Here is a 22393-nt window from a genome sequence, read left to right on the forward strand (position 1 = left end):
GCTTACATAAGAAGCTGGGAGAAAAAAAAGAAAAAAAAGAAAAAAGGATGACTTGAAAATAAATTATGAGATTATATTGATGAGGGAAATACTTTGTAAACTAATAATAATAAGATAAAAGAAAAAAAAAAATTGAAAAATGAAATTTAGATTGTAAATATATATTACAAAGAGTAAATTTAAACATAAATAAAAGTGAACAATTATTATAACCATACATGATTTTGCTACATCACATGACATGATTGTTTCGTATGTACTCTAAAGAAACTAAAAAATGTTAGAATTGAGTCCATGATTAAATCTTTTAATATCATATGTGGTAAATTCAACGGATGTCATGTGTTACATGTGACTCACTCGAACGGGTGTGTGTGAGTAAGAGACGTAACTTCTGAGATAAGTTACAACTGTTACCAACGGTTACGTAGAGTTATGTAAACATGTATATAAGTGTGTGTGTCTTGTCTTAATAAAACAACAAGTTTCAGATTCAATAAAGAGTTATTTTTGTTCTTGTCTTCTTTACAAGAGAAGAGACAAATGTCTCTTGCACTGTTTTTCTTCTTAATATTCCAACAAAAATTAATTTAAAACTATCTTTCAACATCACAAGCTCACACAAGTTATATATCAATAATAGTATCTTTAGCTTTGCTCATTGTTTCTCTTTGGCAGTATATCTACATCATTAACGGGGAGGAGTTGTTCCGTCTTGCAAGAGATTACATTAGGTACCTTATTGGACGACCCAAGAGTGTTAGGCTGACCCGTATTAGGGAAGGTTGGAGTAGATTGTTCGAGAGTATGTCGAGAAAAAGAGTGTATAACGATCACTAACTAAAAATCAAGCGATCATCAACACGTCTACCTGGTATGATAGCCCCGGCAAATACACGGGGACGCATCATGAGGTCTTACGTACTTGATTCATATGAAGATGGTGATTAGTATTTTTCGCGGAATAAAGTAGTTTCCCTTAGACCCTGGACCGTGTTTTTAGTTACTCAACTTTCCCCATTGTCACCCAACAGTTAGACTCGTAGTAAAGCACTTGCAAAATCTTGTCGAATTTTTATGTAAAACAAAAAAGTAATCGTAAATTGTATATATCTATTAAAAAAAAAAAGAACAATCATAACAAAAAGCCGAGCATGTAAAGAAGAACACATAGGAGATGAGACACGCATCAGGTGTTAATTAGTGAACCGTAACGAGAGTTTGGAAGTAAGAAGAAGCAACAACACGAGCGTATGCAGAAACCTTGTTAAGGAGGAAATTGTTAGGGTAAGACATGAACAAAGACTCTCGATAATCCCAGATGATCAGCACTCCTCCATCTCCTTGGTCATCAGGAATCGCCAAGGGCGTGAATAGCTGAATCTCACTTGGTCGTGGTTGGTAAAGGTCGCATAAACACAATGAATGCATCTTAACCCATCTTTCTTCTTGTACATCAACCATGCTCCAAATATCTAGTCGGGCATGGGGAACATTAGTGGTCCTCATTTCCGATACAGAGAGGCGCTCTCGGAGGACGAGAAGCTCAGAGAAATGGGGAGTGTGGCCATTGTCGTCTGAAGAAAAGTTAGGGTTTGGGTGGGAGACGACTCTAAACTCTTCAAGCTGAAGATTAAATGCAACAATTCTTGAAGCGTTCCCTGGTTCCCAGAGATCAACAGTGAACCAGTGAACGGAACCATTCACATAGACGGATCTTTCCGTAACAAAAATCCGATAGGGAACGAGGTTGACGTGTCTCCACCGCCCGGTTTGGAGATCAAGAACATTGCAATCCGCAACGATGAGCGAGCGATTAGGGTGGGAACGTAGCTCAACCACTTTATATGCCCCGGTAACTTCATCTTTACCGAATCCAAACGAGCTTGTTGTCGTCGGGAACCTAGGCACGAGTTCATGATCTATATATTTTCGACGGTGCGGAAGAGATCTGACGGGGATACGCCCGGTTCCTGCATGAGGTATGATCATACTCGAGACCGAGACGAGGGGTTCGCCGGCAGGAAATTGTCGGGATTCTCTAGTCGCCGGGTTACAAACTTCAATGGAATCCGACCCCGGGATACAGATTAAGCCGTCGCATGTCAGTGAAATACGGGAAGCGTCGCAGTTGCCGATATAGCATATTTCTTCCTCTTTTTCTTCGGAGAAAAGAAACGGCGGAGAATCGTCTCCGTCTCCGTCGTCTCTGCAACCGAAAGCTAAAAGGATTTTACGTCGGGGATTCTTCAGCTGTCTCTGGACGAAACTATGGGATTCGATTAACGATTTCCATTGCTTCGAGACGGACTTGAATCTGATTATAGACTTCACCGGAAGACTTAGGAGGATATCGTCGACGAGATCATGACCAATATACGTACTAGTTGTTGAATAAGCAGCCATGCTTAATTTCTTCTCTCAAGGTTAGTTTTTATATATGTTGCCTTTATGATTTGATTAAACCAATATATATATATATATATATATGTTTATACTTACCAAAACCAATATATATCTTCCATTTATTTATTATTTATATTTTAATTGTTTTAGATAATTATATGATTGTTTTAGAGTTTATCTAGGACGAATCTTTTCTTGTCCAGAGATATATGTGAAAATATTCTAAATATCTTCTATTTATTTATTATTTAGATTTTAATTCTTTTAGATAATTATATGATTATTTTAGAGTTTTTATCTAGGTTTTCGGATTTTATTATAAATAAGCCGTTTATGGTTTTTTCTTTATTCAGTTGATTGATTAATAAAATTTAAAAAGTTTTTAGTTTTATCATTCTCTAATCCTTGTTTTTTCGGTAGATTTTGAGATATCTCAACAATTATAAGAAAACGTGGGATTCGATATTCGCAAAGAATCAATGAATTCTCCAGGTTCAATAGATCCGAGAAACTGTAGTTTTTCGGTATTCCGAAGAATCAACAGATCTCTAATTCTATCTTAAAGCTTCCGCTACTTCACTCAAACATTGCTTTCCAATTATAATTTTTTTTTGACAACCTGTTTTGTTTTTGTTTCCCGATGATCTATAAATGCTTTTGTTTTAGTTTAATTTTGTTGTATTGGTAAACAATCTTCTTTTCTTTTGTTGGATAATATATGCATTTTTCAAATATTTATTTAGTAAAAAATTTCATATATTTATTTAGTAAGAAATTTCATATATTTATTTAGTAAAATTTTCAATAAATAGTTTTTTAAAAAATTTTAAAATTAAAAAATTATTTAATTACTGATTAAATATGATCCGTCGGTAATCCATCGGCTACTTAAACATCGTCAAAAATCCGTCAGTAAAATACCATCGGGAATCACTCCGTCAGTAAACCATCGAACGTTGATACCAACCGATTCCCGACAAAGTTCCGATGAAATAACGGACAACAGTTTTGGTTAGGAAACCGTCGGAAAGCATCACCGACGTGTTTTCGACGGTCGGTTCCGACGATTTTCCAACCGTTTACCTAAACGTAGCTATTGTCCGAAAACCGTCGGAAACAAGTCGGAAAAGCTATCGTCGGAAAAACGTCGGCAATTTGAAACGAATTTCCGTCGAAAATCCGTCGGAAACAGCCATTTTCGACGCCATGCCGACGATTTTTTCCGTTGGAAATAGGCTCTGTTCTTGTAGTGTTAGTACAAATTTGTTTATCACCGGGTTACAAAATTGGATTGAATCCCACCCCGGGATGCAGATTAAGCTGTCGCATGTCAGTGAAATAAGAGAAGCGTCGCAGTTACCGATATAGCAGATTTCTTCTTGGTCTTCGTCGGGGAAAAGAAACGGTGGAGAATCGTCTCCGTCTCTGCAACCGAAAGCTAAAAGGATTTTCCAACGACAGGAACTCTTTATCAGATGTCTCTAGACGAAACTATGGGATTCGATAAACGATTTCCATTGCTTCGAAACGGACTTGAATCTGATGATAGACTTCAACGGAAGCCTTAGGAGGATATTGTCGAGATCATGACCAATATAACCACTTGTACTTGCTGAATAAGCAGCAGCCATGTTTATTTTCTTCTCTCAAGTTTTGTTTTTATTGTCTTGCCTTTTGTGATTCAGTAAACAATACGTAAATACTAAATACCCTATATGTGATTAGGGCAAAATACTTGCGTATCAATCAATCAAAAAAAAAAAAAGAGTACAGGCTTTTTTGTTTAAGCCCAATATAAGAAAAACGTGTATGTTACAAGAAATTTATTAAAATTACAGAGTACAGGCTTTTTTGTTTAAGCCCAATAAGAGCCCATTTCAGTTTATTTAGTCTAAGTCACGTGCATCTATCACGTGATCATCTTCTACTTCTTCTTTTGTTATCATTTTTACACATCCCGGTTAGGGTTTTTGTTTCTCTTACCGAGATTCAAATGGCGCTTAGAGGAGTTTGGCAGCTCAAGAAACTTGTTGTGAGCTACTGTAACTGGGGTGGTAGCAGTAGAGGCATCAGGTAAATTTGTTTACCTAATATTTGATTTCGCAATCTATGAGCCGTATTTTTCATCGATCTACCATTTTCCCTATAATTCACTTTGAACTTGAGACTATTTATACGAATCTATGTGCCTTTACTTCGTATTTGTGAAGCAAATTAACTTTTCATGTTTAGAAATTTGGTCCATTGTTCTCTTATCCATGTGGGTTTCCAATGCTCTCTGTTTAGAAAGGTGAAGCAAACTGTTTTAGTAATGAACCGTTACCATTTCATAGTTAGGTACTGAGCATTTTCCTCTGATCATTCTCTGATGTGTTTGATTTTTTTGCTATACTTACAGAGCCTTTATGGAATCAGAATTGCCTGCTCTAAAGGAGAAAAACCCGCAGCTTGAAGTGGTTACCGAGCTTTCACGGGGACAACATCCTTATTTGAAGGGCATTTACAGTATGAATCTTTTTCCTCTTATCGTTCATTACAGGCAATGCAACCTGTCTATGTAACAGTTGTTGACATTAGCAATATCACTTGCACAATTCATAGGGAATAGAAATGAAAGGGTGGTGTGTGTGAAGAACATGGATCCTGAAGAAGTGCTTCTGAATGCAACAAGGCTGAGGAACTCGCTTGGAAGGAAAGTGGTTAAACTGAGGACCAGACATGTCACCAAACACCCCAGTGTTCAAGGCACCTGGACAACCGCTGTCAAATTCTGAGACTTTCCTGCTAAATAGTTTGCTGGTTTTCTTCTTCTAGCTGTTGAATCGAATGTTGCAAGTATCAGGATTGATCTTTTATCTGTATTGCAATCCCAAGTTGTTTGTACCGTCTGTGACATGGACAGAGATTTAGGCTTCAAATGTTTTGCAGTTCATGAAATGTTTGAATTTTGTCTTGTCCTTCTGGTTGAGTCTATAATATGGTTACACAAGGGTTTATGGTTCTTTGTTTGCTCTGAAAATTGGAATTGTTACATACTTAGTATTTGCCAATATAGATAGAGTTGTGAGAGAACTCAAAGTTTTCCTTTGTTATCTGTCAGATGTACCAGAAATCAGACAAGCCCCTGTAAATATTCATTCTAATTACCGTTACCGCATATACACTTTAACATGTAAAAAAGGAAGAAAAATAATTGGCTGGCTGGAGAATGAAACTTTGAGAAGCTTGTTGATTTTGGTAAATTAGGTTTTAGCTGATGTTTTCTGGTGTTGGAGATGATAGAGCAGACTTGTCTATATCACCAAGGCTACTTGAGGATGAGTGTGACTTGAGAGATACGACAATGCCACTTCTAGCATCACTTCCACTTCTTTCTTGTACTGTGTAAAGTGTCAAAAACAAATGCATCAGACAAAAATGACGCCTTTTTAGTTTATCGATTGAACTAAAGGGCATCAAACTAACCTCGTCAATTGCCCCTGCTTTAATCTTCGATTGCATCAAACACCATTTTTTGAAATGTACACCTATTGATGAAGCCAAAGGGATCATTCCACACAATGTGCATTGCAGAATTTCACACTTCTGAATAAGTAGAATCATTAATAGTTTGAGGCTGGATACTTGGGTTCACTTACCGACTCTTATATCTATAACAGATGAAGTCTCGTCTTTAGCTTCCAAGCGCCATCGACAGTGGACCTGATATACAAACATAATTTATAAATCATGGCAATGTGAAATTTGAATGGTTGGTTTGCAAACAGAATGATGAAACAAGAACCACATTTTCCTCACAGGTAACATACCTCAAAGTAAGAACCAAAAGGAACATCATGTGGCTGTTGCACAGTTTCAAAAACCTGAAAGAAGGGAAGACAAGTATTATCAGACAGGATTTTCTTTTTACATTTTCCCTAAATAACATTGGCAACTACTATATCCCACAGGAATACAATTTCAATGTATCGTTCATACCAGCACTTTCTTATCTGGTGATAGAACAACGTGCTGCCATTCCGTCACAGCAGTGTCTGGTGGACACATCGGACTATTACAAATGGATCTGAACTTAATCTCTCTAACTTGACCATCATATTCTTCAGCAGTATGCCACGGCTCAATCTAAAAGATAACAAACAGACAACAATGAGGTTACTGAGAAGTCGAGTCTTAAGAGTGCAGCTTTAAAGCATGTAAGCAATACAGTGGAAACCGCAAAAAGAGAGCACATATGTATGAAGACTAATGATCTAGATACCAATGCCAAACTTACATTAAGATTTTTGTCCTTCCGTGCAGATCTGTACTCATTAGTATAAGTGGAATCATCAGCCAACAAGACGTTCAGGACTTGCTCAGGTGTGCTGGCGAAAACATCCTGCATACGGAGAGAATGATGTAAGAAATTCAGAACAATATCTTCAAACAACGATAGCACTAAGAAGAAAAACCGAATATTTACATTGTAGATGTTGACAAGGACTTCTTCCTTGATGAAAGCCTGAAACTTTACAGGTACAGCTGCAGTATCTTCAGGAGCTTTGACCTGTACTTTACCACCTCCTTTCACAGAGCTACTATGAGCACGTAAAGCAGACTCTGCTCTCTCCTATATGGTAAGAAAGCAACCCAACAGATGTAACATGTTAAGATTTCAGGCAACAACATCAAATTTAACTTCTTGAATAACCAGCAAATATTGAATACAGCACATAGAGGAAGAGTAACACAAACGTAAAAATGGAGAGAGACCTTCTTTTCAACTTCTAACATTGCATGATAATTATTAACTGCACGTTGCAATGCTTTTAGTGTATGGTTCCTGTTCCAAAACGACGCAAATTTATACCTCACTCTACCTGAAATAAAGAAGGAATTCCACAAAAACATAAACATAATAAAGCACCGCTACAGATGAAAAACTCCAAACGCTTTGGTCCTACAGACAAATGGCTATGCCAGGAATCAAATGGGAAAATGTTCTTGCTGACTTGTGCCGGTAAAACAGTAACTATCAAACAAGTGTTTACTGAAGATAAAGAAAGGCATGAACGTTGATAAAAGAATCCCAAATATCCAATAACAAACATAATTACTAACCATCAGGAGTCCCAAGAGGGGGAACACCATGTCCACCAGCACCCATCCGTAGAATGATTGTTATAGCTGGGTTTATCAATGCGTGTTGACTTCTACGGATCTATAATAAACAATAAAAGTTATATATCGTTAGTCTGCTTATCAGTATAAAATCAACAGAAATTCGAGTGGTCAAGAAAAGAGTACTACCTCATCTATATCTCCCAGAGGGACAACAACCTACAAAATGTGATGAGGAAGTTTTTAGCATTGGTTCAAAGAACTCAATATGTAATTACTTATAGAATCCCTGACCTTCATTTGCTTAGAGAAAACATTGGAGTGAAAACATATGTGCCACGCGGAAACATACATTCGACCATGATACAGGAATGACCTCTCCAGAGCACATGAATAACTGTGCTCAACAACCTAAGGAAAACATACATCAAAGGCATGAAAATTTTGAACTCTCATATGAGATTGCTACAATTATACATTTTGTACTAGTTAAGTTACCTCATCCGGGAGGAGATCAAATATCGTCTGCAGAGGCCCTGGCTTTTGATGTACAATTGTTGGGCCTTGCTGATCCAATGTGACCCTTCTTCTACCGGCTCCAGCATATCCAGTTACAGCCCTACCAATCAAATGCATTTTGTACAAAGTTTTAAACCACAAAGGCTACTAGGTATCAAGTAAGTGTGGTTCCATTGAAAATGAAAAACCAGCCAAATGCAAGTAGCATGGCTAGGTAGGACAACAACACCAACAAAAAAAACTTTTTACTTTGGTCAACGGAAAAAACGATATTGTAAAAGTTAACCAGCTCAGGCAAACAGATGAAAGCCGAATTGTCATGGACCAAGACAATTAGCACTCTCCTATCTAAACAAGTTAAACCTAGCTTATAGAAAGGTTGAAGTAGAACAGGCGGATTACCTAGGAGCATTTACAGGTAGTTTGATTGCATTAATGTTAAGGCAAACCTGACACACAAAATTAGATTAGCTTCTAAAGAGAAAAGAAGGATTAGATTAAAACCCTTCAAGAGAAAACTATACAAACGGAAACTAAGGAAAAACACACCTGCCCAGATGGGCTGTCTAATGAGTGCCACACTGGACCCGTTTGGCCTTCACGTTCAACATTAATAGTTACTGAGCCAAGAACAGTACTTTTCCAAATGATATCCCAATCATGAATTGTTACACTGATCTGCCATAACAAATATATGGTAAATGTTAGAAAAGTTATCTATTAAACATAACAGGTGCCATCCGAAATTATTGAATCTATATGCCTATTTTGAAGAATAAGTGTTTTTGGAATTCTTTACCAAGTCATATATAGGCGAAATTTTCATACAAGGAGATAACAAGGGTTCGAACTTAGTGATAAACCCTATGCCTCAGCTTCCATTGAGAAGTCTAAATAACTTTTAGGAGAAATAAGTTTCCCATATCATCCCACTGAGTCCTAAAGCATACTATGGCATTAAATGATATTAACCTTAACAGGAAGCTCATCTGTGGGAAAATTGAACTCTTCACCCCACATTGGATTTCTCGAGCCAGGGACCATAGAACTGTTACAAGCACATAGCTACTACATTAGACAATCCAATCTGTAAGCACTCAACAACCAAACCACCAATAATACGTTTTCACTTTTTTGGATGGATAGAGGTTGTTGGTGAGAAGCTAAAGGACAGCGTAAAAGAGCAGGAAAGAAAAATGACATCAAAAAAGTTGCTCACATGTTCCTTTGAAAAGGTATAACACTAATAAAACTAATTGAAAAGGATATGTAACAACCTGAATCGCTTTTCTGATCCACAATTAACAATAGCATAAGGATCTGATGTTCCATTTAAGTTAGCACCAATAAGATTCTTAGCAGCCAACAGTTCCACCTGGAAGATCCTCACATTGATGCAATGTTAGTATCCTATCTATGCAGATGAATCAGTCTCAATACTCAGAAAAGTGAAGCATATTATATTACCTTGATTATATAAGCAGCATTAGTTTGAGTATCTCCTCTCATCTGTCCTATCTACAAAAATAAGTGCAGAAACTGCAAGTCAAAACATTTGGAAAATTACTCCATGAACAGAATTTTGAAGAAAAAAATTCCCAATTAGAGAAAAGGGGAAAACTTAAATTCATCAAGCACCCACGAGATTTTTCAGGTTAAGCAAACTGAGAAACCGCTCAATTTAGAAAAAAGAAGAAGAAATTTAAAACCTTGTCTTTGTCAAAGATGGCGTCACCGGAATCGAGATTCTGCATGAGACGAGACCGATCAAATCCAACACCAACGACATCGTCATCTCCGCCTCCTCTGTAAGCGAATAGCCAATAAGAAGCAATTAAAAATACAGAAGCGACCACCGCAACCTCAATCTCCCACGGCGACGGTAATAGAACTTCCACCGCTGACTGTACCATCTCGATCAACGGAGTAAAAAGTTGAAATTTTCACAAGAAGGTGGTTTAGGGATTAATCCTATGGAGGATCACACGACAGAGAATCAACATTATTCTGGAGAGAAGAAACTTCGCCTTCTTTAGAAGAAGAAGAAGAACAAGTGAGTCAACAAAAGGACAATCGCTGAGAAAAAAAGATTTTAGAAAGAAAAGTAGAAACTGAGAAATTTAGTTGTACGGACGAATTTACGGAAAACCCCTTGGAACTGAAAACAGTTACTGGCTGTGGAACTTGCGAGGGTGATAGATTTTTAAGGGTTTTAATTTTTTTTAAAAGTCATTAAAACCAAATATTTACCAATCACAATTTTAGGATTTTAAGTTTTTTTTAAACTTTTAGAGTCTAACTGTCCACTTTTTTTTTTCTTTACGTTCAATTTTCTAAAGCCACAAATATGGAGCTTTCAAAAAAATAATAAAGCTTTTAAATAAATAATAATTAAATTTTCTTTTTTTTTCTTCTCCTCATAATAATTAGAATCTTTCTACATGTTTACATATATTGTTTCTCAAATATTTTTTTATAAATTAATTATTATCATTTTTTAATCTTTCTTTTAAGATCCATTTCAATAATAATCATTTTATTTTCATAATCACCATTAATATTGGTATAAACGAGTTTCTAGAATATTATTTTTAATAAAACATATACTTTCATATAGACCATTCAATTATTTCATAAATTGTTTCATCATTAATAGGTTTATTGATTTTTGATTACTCAAAATTATACAAGCTCCACACCTTCACCCAAGTTTTTATAAGTTTATCTCACTTCTTACTAATGTGTTTGGATATTAAATTTCGTCATGAAATAATAAATGTGTTCATTTAGAATATTTATTTCTTATTTTATTTCTAAACCTTTGTCATTTCTTTTAAATAAATATTTTATTATTAATAATTTGATTTTTAGTTTATCCACCATTTAATGTAATGTTTGGTTATTAAAAAATGAATGAATAATACATATTTCGTTTATTTATTGAGAATAGTTTTCTATTTATTTATTTATGAATTTTTGTATTGTTCTAAATTCTTATCATTAATAAAATTATATTGTCACATGAATTCATTTATAACATTATTTATATTTATTATGAATATATATAATCCTAAAAAAATAACAGTCACAAGTTCTACAGCTTTATACTACCAATCAGATTTTAACAACCAAAGTTTCTACAGCCAAAATCTCTGCAGTCAAAGTTCTTAAAGCCAAAGTCTTTACAGTCTCTTCCAATCAACCCCTGTGAGGAGAATTCGAGGGTAGTTATGGAAATTAAAAAGTTTCGAACGTAAATAGCAGTAACCGTAGAACCGTCGTACGAAGACTTTTTTCTGAAAAATGAAAAATCTCGTCGTAATGTCCGCATGATGTATATTAACCAAATTTTCTCACTGGTTGAATAAAAAAGGACAAAAATAATAAAGCTATAACTTGTAAGAAAAATAATATTCTTAAAAATCTTACAAAAATCTTACAAATTGAACCGAACCACACTAATTAGGTTAAGTTTGGTTTAAAATTTCAATAAAAACAAGGTCAATAATGAAACGATTAAATGTTCACCATTACTGATTTGATATTACCAAGTGTGGTAGATCTTCTAAAAACTTACTATCTTTTAGTTCGAATTCCGTTTCGAAGGATTATCAACGTTTCGAAAGGATAGATTGTAGGATGGATACATGTTCATGAAGATATGGGATTCCAATCCCAAGTTTACATGGTAACATTAAACTTACACATTCATCATAATCTTATTAAAACTTACCTAATTTTTTTGCATTTAATCCGATCCAAAGCCGTCATCAAATTGATATATGGCTCAAATAGTTTAATCTAATTAGAATTTCTTACTTTTCTATTGACTCAATATTTTTATTTGTAAAATTATATAAAAAAAAAAATTAAACAAGAGAAACATGTGTAAAAATAAACTTTAGATAATTTAACTAAAAACCTCTATTTATAGAAATAAATATTCATAGTTTTATTGCATATCTAATTAACAGTAAAAAAAATCCAGGATACAATAGATTTGATTTCTATAACCTAGTAAACCGGATAATGATCCATAATAAGATTAATTTAGTTAATTTCTCGGTCCGGTTTTTAAATAAAGTGGTTGTAATCGAAGAAAAGGCGAATGGAAAGAGGCCACGTGGAAACCAAAGGAGACAGATAGAGAGGGAAGGACCCGTTTTAGGTTTTTTGATTGTAGGTATAAATAGATTTTGATCAGTAGACGTTTTTTAAGTTGCCTTTCCACATTCTTCTTCTTCTCTTACTCTCTTCTCGCCGCAAAACACCCCAAAACCTCACTTACTCTCTCTTTCTCTCTGGTAATCTCATCACCTCTCTCTATCTTCTTTGTTGTATAGATGCATAGCTCTAACTTTGATTCTTTATGAGTTTACTCATTTTCTTTGTTTGTTTAGATGGTTACAAATGTTTTACCTTTACTTTTTTTAATACTTTTTTTGTCTTTGTTGCTGCCATGTGAGCTCCAGCTCTGTTCTTGTTCGTAGGTTATATTCCTTTCTATGTTGGTTATTCTGATTCTTTGAGCATAATTGTTGAGGATTGAAGTCAGTTTTGTCCCGGTTGCTCAAAAGTTTCGAGCTTTGTATATTGCCAGTGATAGACGCAGCTTCAAATCCGAACAATAGGAATACTTAGAATGAAATTTGATTGTGGTACATCTGAGATTTTCTAAGCTTAGTTGGTTGCAAATATTGTACCTTTACTTTTACCTGCCATGTGAGCTCCAACTCCGTTCTTCAGATTCTTTGAGTATAATTGTTCTGAATTGAAGTTGGGTTTGTCTCGGTTGCTCTAAAGTTTTGAACTTTGTAGATTGCTAGTTAGAAAGGCAGCTTTAAATCCGAACAAGTGGAATACTTAGGATGGATTGACTTAGATTGGTGCTTCTCCTGAGTTTACTTTAATAATTCTGCTTTAGAAATGAACAGAAGCCTACAGCTTTTTCTTTTATAGTCTAATTTAAATATTTTGAATACTTAGGTAATGGAAATCCAGATTTCTAGTTAATTTAAATAGTGAACAATTATTGGATTATACATAATAGAATTGTTCGGGGTGGTTTGAAAAGAAAGTGATGACATTTCAAGAATTCTACTAAGTTTTTATGTTGCTTGATGTATTCTACTTTCAATCTGAATGTTATATGCGTTAGCTGTAAGTTGTTGCAGAGGTACTCACAGTCTTTTATCCCCAGGATCTTCATCGAGGAGCATCACCCGGGTTTTAACTTACGGTTTCCAATGTGAAATAAGAGTGTGTTATCAGTTGTGATGACTGTGGTTGAACCACATATGGAGCTCAATCAAGAAAGTGAACAATTCAATGCTGAGAAGTTGTCGCCAAAGAAAGAGCAAAGTCCTGGAGGAGATCATGAAGAATGTGGTCTTACCAGTGCTAATACAAGTGAGGAAACTGTGACTTCAGTTTCTGGTGGTGAGGAATTGGATGTTGATATAGTTGAATCTGATGAAAACAACGCATCCACCACTGATGAGGACCCTAACGCTACTGAATACTCAAGCTCATTTTCTGACACTGCATCTGAGAATGCTGACATGTTGCTTGATGGACTCACCGGAGAAGCTGAGGTCGAATCTCATTATTGGGATGAAACCGATCTAGGACCTGCTTATGATTCTTTTAGCAGCATTTTTCATTTTAGGTGTGTTTTCTGCGTAAATCCTTCTCGTTTTCTTTCTTTTCTACTGTTCTTACTGTTTCTCTAATTAGTTTTGTCTCCCGTGTGTTTTTCTAGGAAGAAAAGGCTAACTAATCACTGGAGGAGATTTATCAGGCCACTGATGTGGCGATCCAAGTGGGTTGAGTTAAGAATTAGAGAGTTAGAGTCTCGGGCATTGGAATATCCGAAAGAGCTTGAGTCATATGATCAAGAAAAGCTTGAAGCTAATATTGATCCGTCTGTGTTGGAAAGTTGTGGTGAGGGGATAAAGTCATTGCCTTTTTCTAATCCGTGTTACAAAAAAAGAGCAGCAAAGAGGAGAAGAAAGCGTAAGAAGGTCGAGAGCACAGATGATATAACTTCATATATGGCATGTCACAACCTCTTTTCTTATATCGGTAAGAGACTAGTATCCTCGTAACAGTATTAACTCCATAACTCTGTCCTTATTTTGAGCATATCCTTCATATATTGGTGCGGTTTTTGTTGCAGAGACCAAGAGATTGAGCTCAGATGGAATGGGATTGGCTGATGACTTTGGTGGTATGTTCACTAAAACTGCAATAATTTCTCATTTTTTTCAGACCGTTAATGTTTTGGTGTATTGATATGTTGCTTGGGGGATTGGGGCAGATGCCAAAGATCCACAGAGTGATTCAAAGGAACCGGTAGACTTAGATGACGATGACTCACTTTTTCATCACCGAGAAGGAGATAATGTCTTAGAAGAGGTTCTCTGGAAAATCGAGCTGGTGCATTCGCAAGTTCATAGATTGAAAACCCAAGTAGATGTTGTGATGTCCAAGAATGCAGCAAGGTTCTCTTCCTCAGAGAATCTGAGCCTTCTTGCTGCAAGTTCTGCGCCTAGCCCAACGGTTTCTGCTGGAGGAAATGGAGATGTGATCTCCATTGGAGCAATTTACAACGCTTCACAGCATATGGCAGATGTTCTTGGTGATTTAGTTTTCTCATCCCAAGGAGTGATCTCGAGCTATGGGGATGCGTTTCATATTCCTGACATAATTGAAAGTACTGTTGGTCTTTTCGCCGACGCTGATGTTACTTTAAATCATCCCCAGATTGGAGATTCTTGTGAAGATGTAAGTTCGTTCTCTTTGATACTTTAGTTATGTTTCAACATCTTCTTCCATGTTTTCTGATTCAACTAATTGCAGATTTTGGATAATATATTGATTCGAAATGGAGTGGCTGAAGAAATGAATTCTGATTTGATGGAAACTAGTTGCCATGACGAAGCTGAGAAAGCAGAGGAAGGAGAAGGAACCAGTGTACCGCCATTGCAGCAAACTGAAGAGACAGAACAATATAGCCAAGAAGAGAAATCTTTGGTACTACAAGGCCGTGAAGATTCGGTTCTTAGATCATGCTTAGCTTCTGAAATGCTTGTTCCTAGGAACAAAAGGACAAGAGGTGGAGAACGTAAAGCAAGTTCTTGGTGCAAGAAACATCTCAGCGATCCTGAAAGCCAGTGATTAATGAAAAAACTCAGTAAGCTTTTGATGATCAGAGTCTTTCCTTTTTGAATCTCCCTTAAATCAGAGCGACTATTTCTACTTCAATCTTTTGTTTCTAAACATTCTCTTAGGTTTTTCTTTATTTCTGCAGAATCTGTGTGTTCACAGAACATGTACTTTGTTTTGTTTTGTTTTGTCATATCATTTTCTTCTTTAGCTTCTTTTCTGTTTTATGATGATGAAAAGTTGGAGAGATGACACAAACTGTGTATAATAAAGTTTAGATTGTACTTTTATTACAAATTATGAAACCACGTCTGCTTCGAAGAACATGTTAAGATTTATTCTTGAATTCGTACTTTTTATGTCAACAATTTCTTGAATTCTTATGAGTAGAATGAAATATATTTGATGGGCATCATCATCTTCGTTTCACTATTATACGATTACGTACTAAGATATTGAATCCATTAATTCTATTTGATGAATATAGTTATATAGAGCACATATTTACTGTTTCACGAGTTTTTGTGGTCAAATATTTAAATTAAATGTTTGGAATTTGTATATTTATTTTTTATGAGATGCGAAAGTATGAAGGTGGATTCTTTGTGTAGCCTTGGTGGCCTATATCATGTGCCCTTGGTGGGTGATAATCAAAAAGTCCCTACTTCAAGTGGAAATTAATCTGATTCTGATCATCCCAAAGGAAAAAAAAGAAGATTAATAATAGAAAAAAGCTTCAAATTTCAGCTTTACTAGTTGCTTGTTTAAATAATTGTTGGACATTAAATAAAATTAAATTAATTTACAAAACCAACAGGACCAATCATAATGTTGTAGCAGCTTTTTGGAGGTTCTTGTTCTTGATATAACACCACCCACGATATTAAAATTGAGAACCATGATTGTTTATATACTATCTATTTCTCAAATATATATGACTTGTTTGATCTCTCTATAACTGTCCTATCTTTTTTAACAATTCAATCGCTATTTTGATATTTTCTATGAGTACGAGTAGAGATGTTAAGTTAATGTGATTGATAGAACTCACACACCCTCCTCTTGCTTGAATTTTTCACATCATTATAACCAAAATTACAAAAGGGACTTTGCAAATATATTATTTGTTGGACGACATGCATATATACATCATAATCCCAAATAAAGATAATGGTTTCATTATGTGTAAACATTAGTAAATATGTCAAAGCTAATAAATGCTCTAACTATGATGCATGCCCATAATAATCATCTTTCAAAAGAAGATGGTCCCATGAGGTTAACATGATTAATCCAGCACTTAATCCCTTTTTAATTTTTCTCATATTTTCTATGTAGTCATTTGATATTAGTAATCTATTGAATGAGGGCATGATCTCAAGTAAAGATTTGCTAGGCAGAACTCAAATATTTCATAAGAATTTATAATATTACAAAAAGAATATGTTAAAGATCATCAAGTGACAAAATATAGATTTGTATGATAAGAACTTGTGGTAAAACTCGGATTATTGCTCTACAAACTACAGTCATAATGTGAGTTTCATTATTGTAATTAATCTAATAACTGAGCAAAATCATTAGACACCAACCACTCGGCTGAGATTAAATGAATAACATGTAAAAATATTGTGAATCAAGGCTCATATGAAATTTGATGAGAGAATACTACTCCTTAAAGGCTTATATAGAAAGTGGATCATGAGGACTATGGTAATTGCATTAAAAGCACCAATTCTCTTCACTTTCTCTTTACAATTTTTGAATCTCTTATCTCTCTCTCTCCACAACTACAAGACTCCTATGACTGTAAAAGCAAGAGAGAGAAGAGAAAACAGCAAATCTTAAAGAATGAAATAAAGAGGAAAACAAAAAAGCTAGTCAATTGTTTAACTCACACTCTCTCTCCCTCTCTCTCCTCTATCAAATTCTCTAAAATTGGCATTGAACAGATAAAAAAAGATCTCCATCTTAGCTTCTTCTCTATCCTTTGGCTATCTCTCTCTCTAAATTATTCACTCACTCTTCGTCTTCTTCTGTTTCATGCAAGATTCAAAGGCCTCACCTGCAAGGTATGCATATTAAACTCACTAGCTCCTTTTATCACTGCTTACTCAATTTTGGACTTTTTTTTTTTTGTTTAGTTAATACAAATTTCAAAATAAACACTCACATAATTATGTAACTGTTTGGGGTTTTCTCTTAAAAGCAAATGAAAATATCATATCACATTCTCAGTCTTGCAATACATAACTAGGACTAGGAGGGGTCAAATTCTTATAGGTCTATAGTTTAATATAGTTTCTCCAATCCCATGTTTTTTGTAAGTTTTGATTCCAAAACATATATGTAGTCCCAGTTTCTTTGATCATAATTAAGAATAAGTATTTGATGTACTTAGAAAACTAAAGACATTAAGATAGATCAATCCAGATGCATCTTCGTTATCAATGGTGATCAAATAGATAGCTTTGTAATTTAATCATAAAAAAAAAAAAAAACTTTGTAACTTAGTTTGGGCCTATTGGGCTTAATTTCAACAGTTCTGCCCAATATATTATCAATTGTTTGATTTTCTTTTTCTTCTTTTCGGCCATAAATATTACTACTACAAGATACGGATCAAATACAAAAAAGACATGTACCATATAATAAAGATGCAATTGATTTAAATGAGATTCATAGATTTCAGAGTCTTTATTTATGTAAAGGTTTTATGTCATAACACAACTGTCCCAAATAAATGAAAAATAGTTACTGATCCATAATTGGTAAACAAATAAAAATCCTAAAACAAACTATTATTTTTGTTTCCTTGTTAAAGTCAAAGAAGAAAACGATAGTTTTCTTGTTTCCTTTATCCTAATCCCAAACTTGGAATATAATTACCCCATTTTTAGAACTTGTAAGCAAATTAGCTTCTCCAATTTCAAATCTCTTACGCGCTTTGTAAAGTAAAGAACAAAAGTGATGATTCATTTATGTTAATTTTATAGTCAATCATCATCATTAGAAAAGAGATGTGTGAGTGTGACCTAAAAAAGGTAATGGCAAACAGAAAACCTTGGTACCAGAGAGCTATGGCGGTCGCCAGATTCGCAACGAATTGGAGAACAATCCCTAAATCATCATCACAACAACCAGAGAATCTTCGTCCGTCTCGAAACCCTAGCGTCAACAACAAGTCATCGAATCAAAGCCAAATTCATCACCAGCTGAGAAAATGCTCGTCTTTGAAACTAGCTGCGAATTCGTTCACTAGGGTTTGTCTCTGCGCTCCTATCGGTCCATACGACGACGTTTTCCGAAATTACGTCCCGCCGAGAAGAAGTTCAAGCTATCCTCCGTCGAAGCCTCTTCCTATGGTGACGGAGACGGCGGTGGCGGTGGCAGCGGCGAGGATGAGTGTGGATTCAGGGAGGAGGATATTTAGAGGGAAGTCTTTGAGGGAGAACGCGTTGATGAGGAGGTTCGTGGTGGCGGAAGAAGAAGCGATGATGGAGAATAGAAAGAGAGATCAAATGGAGATTGTGAGGAAGAGAAATCAGATGAGGAGGAAGAAGAAGCTTGGACCTAGTCCTCTTAGTCGTATGGTTATCGCTGAAGATCATCAAGTTTGTCATCTTTGAAACTTTTCCATCAAGAACAGAGAAACAAAAAACATTGGAAAGATTTTTTTGGTTTTTGTAATTGTGTTTTTTAATTCAGAGATATTTAACCAGAATGCGCTGCCGTTTAAAACCCCCTTTTAAACGGTGCCGTTTTTGTTACTTTAGTTTTTTTTTTTCTTGGGAATTTTGAATGAAGGATGGAGCTAATTAATGGTTTACTTATTGTCTTTTTGGTCTCGTTTAATTTGGTTAATTTGCTACGCATACCGGTTATTAAAACTATTCAATTGCTTAACTTTGTTGATAGTTTAGTATCATTCATATATAATGGATGCTTAAGATTGAAGACTGGTTGGTTCTGCAATCGCTCTCTTGATCGGAAATATAATAATTAAGACTAAGACAATATATATCATTTACTTTTCCATTGTATGTGGAATGTTAATACATTTGATTTTTTTTTTAATGTCAATGTAAGCTAGTCTATATGATGTAGAGTATATTGTATATATTGATAATTGCATGCATGCATCTACATATATACACGCACAGTGGCGGAGCCAGAAAAATTGTTTATAAGGGTCAAATTTTTTTTTGTATATACAAAATTATATCAACTTTATTAGAAAAAAATAAAAATATCATCACAACTATACTATATATTGTAATCGATTTATTATTGTCTCGTTTGCCACAATTTAGCTTATATTTTCAATTGAAAAACTAAACAATCATTGAAATGATATCAACGAGACGATTATACGAAGTCGTTTTCACAATATTCATAGAAAAAAAATCAATAATAGTTTTAAAAGTCAATAAATCAAAAGATGAGATTTTTCTTAATATACGAGCAAAATCATCAAAACATTTTAGTTCAAATTAAAATATATATAAAGTTTTACCTAAATGTTATTTTAAAATGATTTTCAATGGATAATGGTGATTATAAAAAGAAGAAAATAGGAAAAATCCTAAAGTAACGAGAGATATAGTTATTAGGTTGAAGTTGAATTCATTCATGTTTTTATTTTAGATTTATTTGTATATTTATTTGTAAAGTTTAACTCTTAGCTTAAGAAAAACTACAAAATCTACCACTTATTCCCAATTTCTTTCAAAATCTACCACATTCCTTCTCTTCTTTCAACTCATACCACATTTTGATGTAAAGTAACAATTTTGCCCTCCATTTTTATCTTCCCTTTTATCTTTCCTCCTTATTTATTTCTCTTCCCTATTTATCTCTCCTCCCTATTTATCTTCCCTACAACCTTAGTTTCCCTATTTATCTCTCTCTCCCTTCAAACACATGCATTTTAACTAAGAAACATTATATCTCCTGAGACTAAACAATTAACTTTCGTTTTTGTCTCCAGATCTTGTCTCCGATTGGGAATTCTCTGTTGCGTCTAGATCTTGTCCCCGATTTCATCATCTTGCTCTATTATCGTGAACTCCACATCTTGTCCACCAATTGTTCTCATTTAAGGGTTTTGAATTTTATTTAGATTTTTCACCATCTATTTTGGTCCACAGATTAGTTGAGCATTATTGTCTTCACCTACCCGGATTATTGAATTTTTTTCCTTCTATTGCAAAATAACAAAAAGATCCAGTTGTCCTCGAGTACTATTACTCATTCTATTACTCATTCGATATGAACTTGTCCCCGATCTAATTCTCTTACTCATTCGATCTAAAATTGTCCCAGATTTAATTCTATTACTCATTCGATCTGAACTTGTCTCCGATCTAATTCTATTACCCATTCGATCTGAACTTGTCCTCGATCTATATCTATTACACATTCGATCTGAATTTGTCCTTGATCTAATTTTCTTACTCATTCGATCTGAACTTGTCCCCGATATAACATATTCGATCTGATTCTCTTACTCATTCGATCTGAACTTGTCTCCGATCTAATTCTATTACCCATTCCATCTGAATTCGATATGAACTTGTCCCCGATTTAATTCTATTACTCATTCGATATGAACTTGTCCCGATCTAATTCTATTACCCATTCGATCTGAACTTGTCCTCGATCTAATTATATCACCCATTCGATCTGAATTTGTCCCTGATCTAATTATATTACTCATTCGATCTGAATCTGTCCGTGATATAACATATTATTTAAATAACCGTGCAACATTTATTGTAGACCTTCTCCTTCTTTGGAAGCACCAGACGAAACTGTCTCTGTCTCTGACACAGACTATGTCCCTGACACAGACTCTGTCCCATTCAAGGGTATTTTGGTCCAACATTCTGCATGTGCTATTGGAATATGGTAGATTTTGAAAGATTTTTGAGATTGTGGTAGATTTTGAATGCGACTTGTTGAAATGTGGTAGATTTTGCAATATTCCCTTAGCTTAATATTTAGTATAAATTAATATAACATTTTTTTAGTATATATATATAGATATATATTTAGTAGTTTGCTCTTAAATTAAAATTTGATGGGGTCAATTTTTATTTTGTAATGGGGTTAATTTACAATTACCAATCAAAATTTAGCTAGGTTTAAAAAATCCATGGGTGTCAATTGACCCCATGCTATAACCCTATCTCCGCCACTGCACACACATAATTAAAAGTAAGCATGTATACCTCGTAATTACATAAGAGAAACATAATTATGTTACATGTTTAGTTAGCTTAGCTTGAAAGACACTAAAACCTCAGGTCTCTGAAATATCTGACATCATGTGATGTTAATGTTATACTCCAGCATTTCCTCATGTTCGCTGTTAAATGTTAATAATTTGTGTATCCAGATTTCAATAACTATATACAAATATTTTAAAGTTATAAAGATATATAATACTAATAGCTCAATAATTATATCATAATATCTTTTTTTTTTGTTAAAATTATATCATAATATCTTGGAGATAGAAACTTTGTTGTGGTTCCTTTTCCCCAACTAATTATGTATTTTAAGTGACTAAATTCAGAACAAATCATAGTTCATAGAGGACGTACGTGTTCATATTTTTCACGAATGCATTCAAATGTACGGAATGCACTAAACACACTTCACCATTATAAAATCAAAATGATGATCATTACAATTTACAACTATGGTCAGGATAAATATTTTTTAACTATATTTATTTATTGTATTTCTATATATGAATGTACAAAGTTTTAGTATATGTTTCAAGTCAACAATTCAATGATTTTTTTTTTGTTGTTGTTTAAATCGTAGTATATTCGAAAATCAACAGTAAAGTTAAGAGTATATATATTGATATTTCACACTTTTAATAGAAAAGCATACGGTTATATTTGACTCGTCATATAGCTGCTGAATATTTCTTTTTACCAGTTAATTCATAAGTCCCATATATCTCTAGTTGATGATCGTATTACTTACGGGTATTTTAAAAGACAATATTTCCAGAATTTGAAATTTAGTATTTTAACGTATAATCTTATCTTTATACTCTTTACAAAAAAAATAGTTTATGACTGAAGACCAATTCATATACGTAACGGAATTACAATTCTACATTGTAAAGACCAAAAGCAGTATGAGATTATTCCAAAGATGGTTTCATGCGCTAATGCGC

The 22393-nt window shown here is 34.4% G+C and overlaps 5 protein-coding genes across 6 annotated transcripts; 3 read left to right on the top strand and 2 right to left on the bottom strand.

Annotated features, from left to right (window-relative positions):
• Positions 1 to 1200: 1200 nt before the first annotated feature.
• On the bottom strand, positions 1201 to 2406 carry LOC9314351 (F-box/kelch-repeat protein At2g43270). Its single transcript, XM_021026252.1, has one exon. It carries the CDS (start codon positions 2404 to 2406, stop codon positions 1201 to 1203), a length of 1206 nt encoding a protein of 401 aa, XP_020881911.1.
• A 1914-nt stretch (positions 2407 to 4320) lies between these two features.
• On the top strand, positions 4321 to 5422 carry LOC9314353 (54S ribosomal protein L51, mitochondrial). The gene is made up of 3 exons (XM_021024606.1): positions 4321 to 4479; positions 4805 to 4911; positions 5008 to 5422. Exons 1-3 carry the CDS (start codon positions 4400 to 4402, stop codon positions 5178 to 5180), a joined length of 360 nt encoding a protein of 119 aa, XP_020880265.1. The 5' UTR covers positions 4321 to 4399; the 3' UTR covers positions 5181 to 5422.
• A 9-nt stretch (positions 5423 to 5431) lies between these two features.
• Positions 5432 to 10111, bottom strand: LOC9312586 (BAG-associated GRAM protein 1). The gene is made up of 18 exons (XM_021024605.1): positions 9738 to 10111; positions 9496 to 9546; positions 9306 to 9403; positions 9001 to 9076; positions 8578 to 8706; positions 8431 to 8477; positions 8008 to 8128; positions 7804 to 7920; positions 7699 to 7728; positions 7510 to 7609; positions 7162 to 7268; positions 6872 to 7018; positions 6683 to 6787; positions 6385 to 6531; positions 6216 to 6269; positions 6045 to 6108; positions 5872 to 5933; positions 5432 to 5786 (listed from the first exon to the last, which is right to left on the bottom strand). The coding sequence occupies exons 1-18, from the start codon at positions 9939 to 9941 to the stop codon at positions 5700 to 5702; spliced, it is 1746 nt and encodes a 581-aa protein (XP_020880264.1). The 5' UTR covers positions 9942 to 10111; the 3' UTR covers positions 5432 to 5699.
• A 2141-nt stretch (positions 10112 to 12252) lies between these two features.
• On the top strand, positions 12253 to 15521 carry LOC9314354. The gene is made up of 6 exons (XM_021025975.1): positions 12253 to 12332; positions 13229 to 13696; positions 13790 to 14112; positions 14207 to 14257; positions 14348 to 14814; positions 14890 to 15521. Exons 2-6 carry the CDS (start codon positions 13305 to 13307, stop codon positions 15205 to 15207), a joined length of 1551 nt encoding a protein of 516 aa, XP_020881634.1. The 5' UTR covers positions 12253 to 12332; positions 13229 to 13304; the 3' UTR covers positions 15208 to 15521.
• Positions 15522 to 16792: 1271 nt separating this feature from the next.
• On the top strand, positions 16793 to 19026 carry LOC9312587. Of its 2 annotated transcripts, none has more exons than XM_002876473.2 (2): positions 16793 to 17267; positions 18254 to 19026. In XM_002876473.2, exons 1-2 carry the CDS (start codon positions 17239 to 17241, stop codon positions 18822 to 18824), a joined length of 600 nt encoding a protein of 199 aa, XP_002876519.1. In that variant the 5' UTR covers positions 16793 to 17238; the 3' UTR covers positions 18825 to 19026. The 2 variants fall into 2 exon arrangements, with proteins under 2 accessions (XP_002876519.1, XP_020881635.1); XM_021025976.1 differs by having other exon boundaries at positions 16891 to 17267; positions 18192 to 19026.
• Positions 19027 to 22393: the final 3367 nt, after the last annotated feature.

This window comes from Arabidopsis lyrata (assembly GCF_000004255.2).
Source record: "Arabidopsis lyrata subsp. lyrata unplaced genomic scaffold ARALYscaffold_5, whole genome shotgun sequence".
Taxonomy (NCBI): Eukaryota; Viridiplantae; Streptophyta; class Magnoliopsida; order Brassicales; family Brassicaceae; genus Arabidopsis; species Arabidopsis lyrata.

What these genes read in the sequence shown, in the direction of transcription:
- LOC9314351 (XM_021026252.1), bottom strand. Translation starts at nt 2,406, where the DNA reads ATGGCTGCTTATTCAACAACTAGTACGTATATTGGTCATGATCTCGTC.
- LOC9314353 (XM_021024606.1), top strand. Translation starts at nt 4,400, where the DNA reads ATGGCGCTTAGAGGAGTTTGGCAGCTCAAGAAACTTGTTGTGAGCTAC. An exon ending in GGTAGCAGTAGAGGCATCAG is followed by an intron (nt 4,480 to 4,804) that starts GTAAATTTGTTT and finishes CTATACTTACAG; the next exon opens with AGCCTTTATGGAATCAGAAT. An exon ending in TTATTTGAAGGGCATTTACA is followed by an intron (nt 4,912 to 5,007) that starts GTATGAATCTTT and finishes CACAATTCATAG; the next exon opens with GGAATAGAAATGAAAGGGTG.
- LOC9312586 (XM_021024605.1), bottom strand. Translation starts at nt 9,941, where the DNA reads ATGGTACAGTCAGCGGTGGAAGTTCTATTACCGTCGCCGTGGGAGATT. An exon ending in CTACCTGTAAATGCTCCTAG is followed by an intron (nt 8,129 to 8,430) that starts GTAATCCGCCTG and finishes TTTGATTGGTAG; the next exon opens with GGCTGTAACTGGATATGCTG. An exon ending in TGTTAGAAGTTGAAAAGAAG is followed by an intron (nt 7,019 to 7,161) that starts GTCTCTCTCCAT and finishes CTTACCATATAG; the next exon opens with GAGAGAGCAGAGTCTGCTTT.
- LOC9314354 (XM_021025975.1), top strand. Translation starts at nt 13,305, where the DNA reads ATGACTGTGGTTGAACCACATATGGAGCTCAATCAAGAAAGTGAACAA. An exon ending in CAACCTCTTTTCTTATATCG is followed by an intron (nt 14,113 to 14,206) that starts GTAAGAGACTAG and finishes TTTTTGTTGCAG; the next exon opens with AGACCAAGAGATTGAGCTCA. An exon ending in TTGGAGATTCTTGTGAAGAT is followed by an intron (nt 14,815 to 14,889) that starts GTAAGTTCGTTC and finishes AACTAATTGCAG; the next exon opens with ATTTTGGATAATATATTGAT.
- LOC9312587 (XM_021025976.1), top strand. Translation starts at nt 18,216, where the DNA reads ATGTGTGAGTGTGACCTAAAAAAGGTAATGGCAAACAGAAAACCTTGG.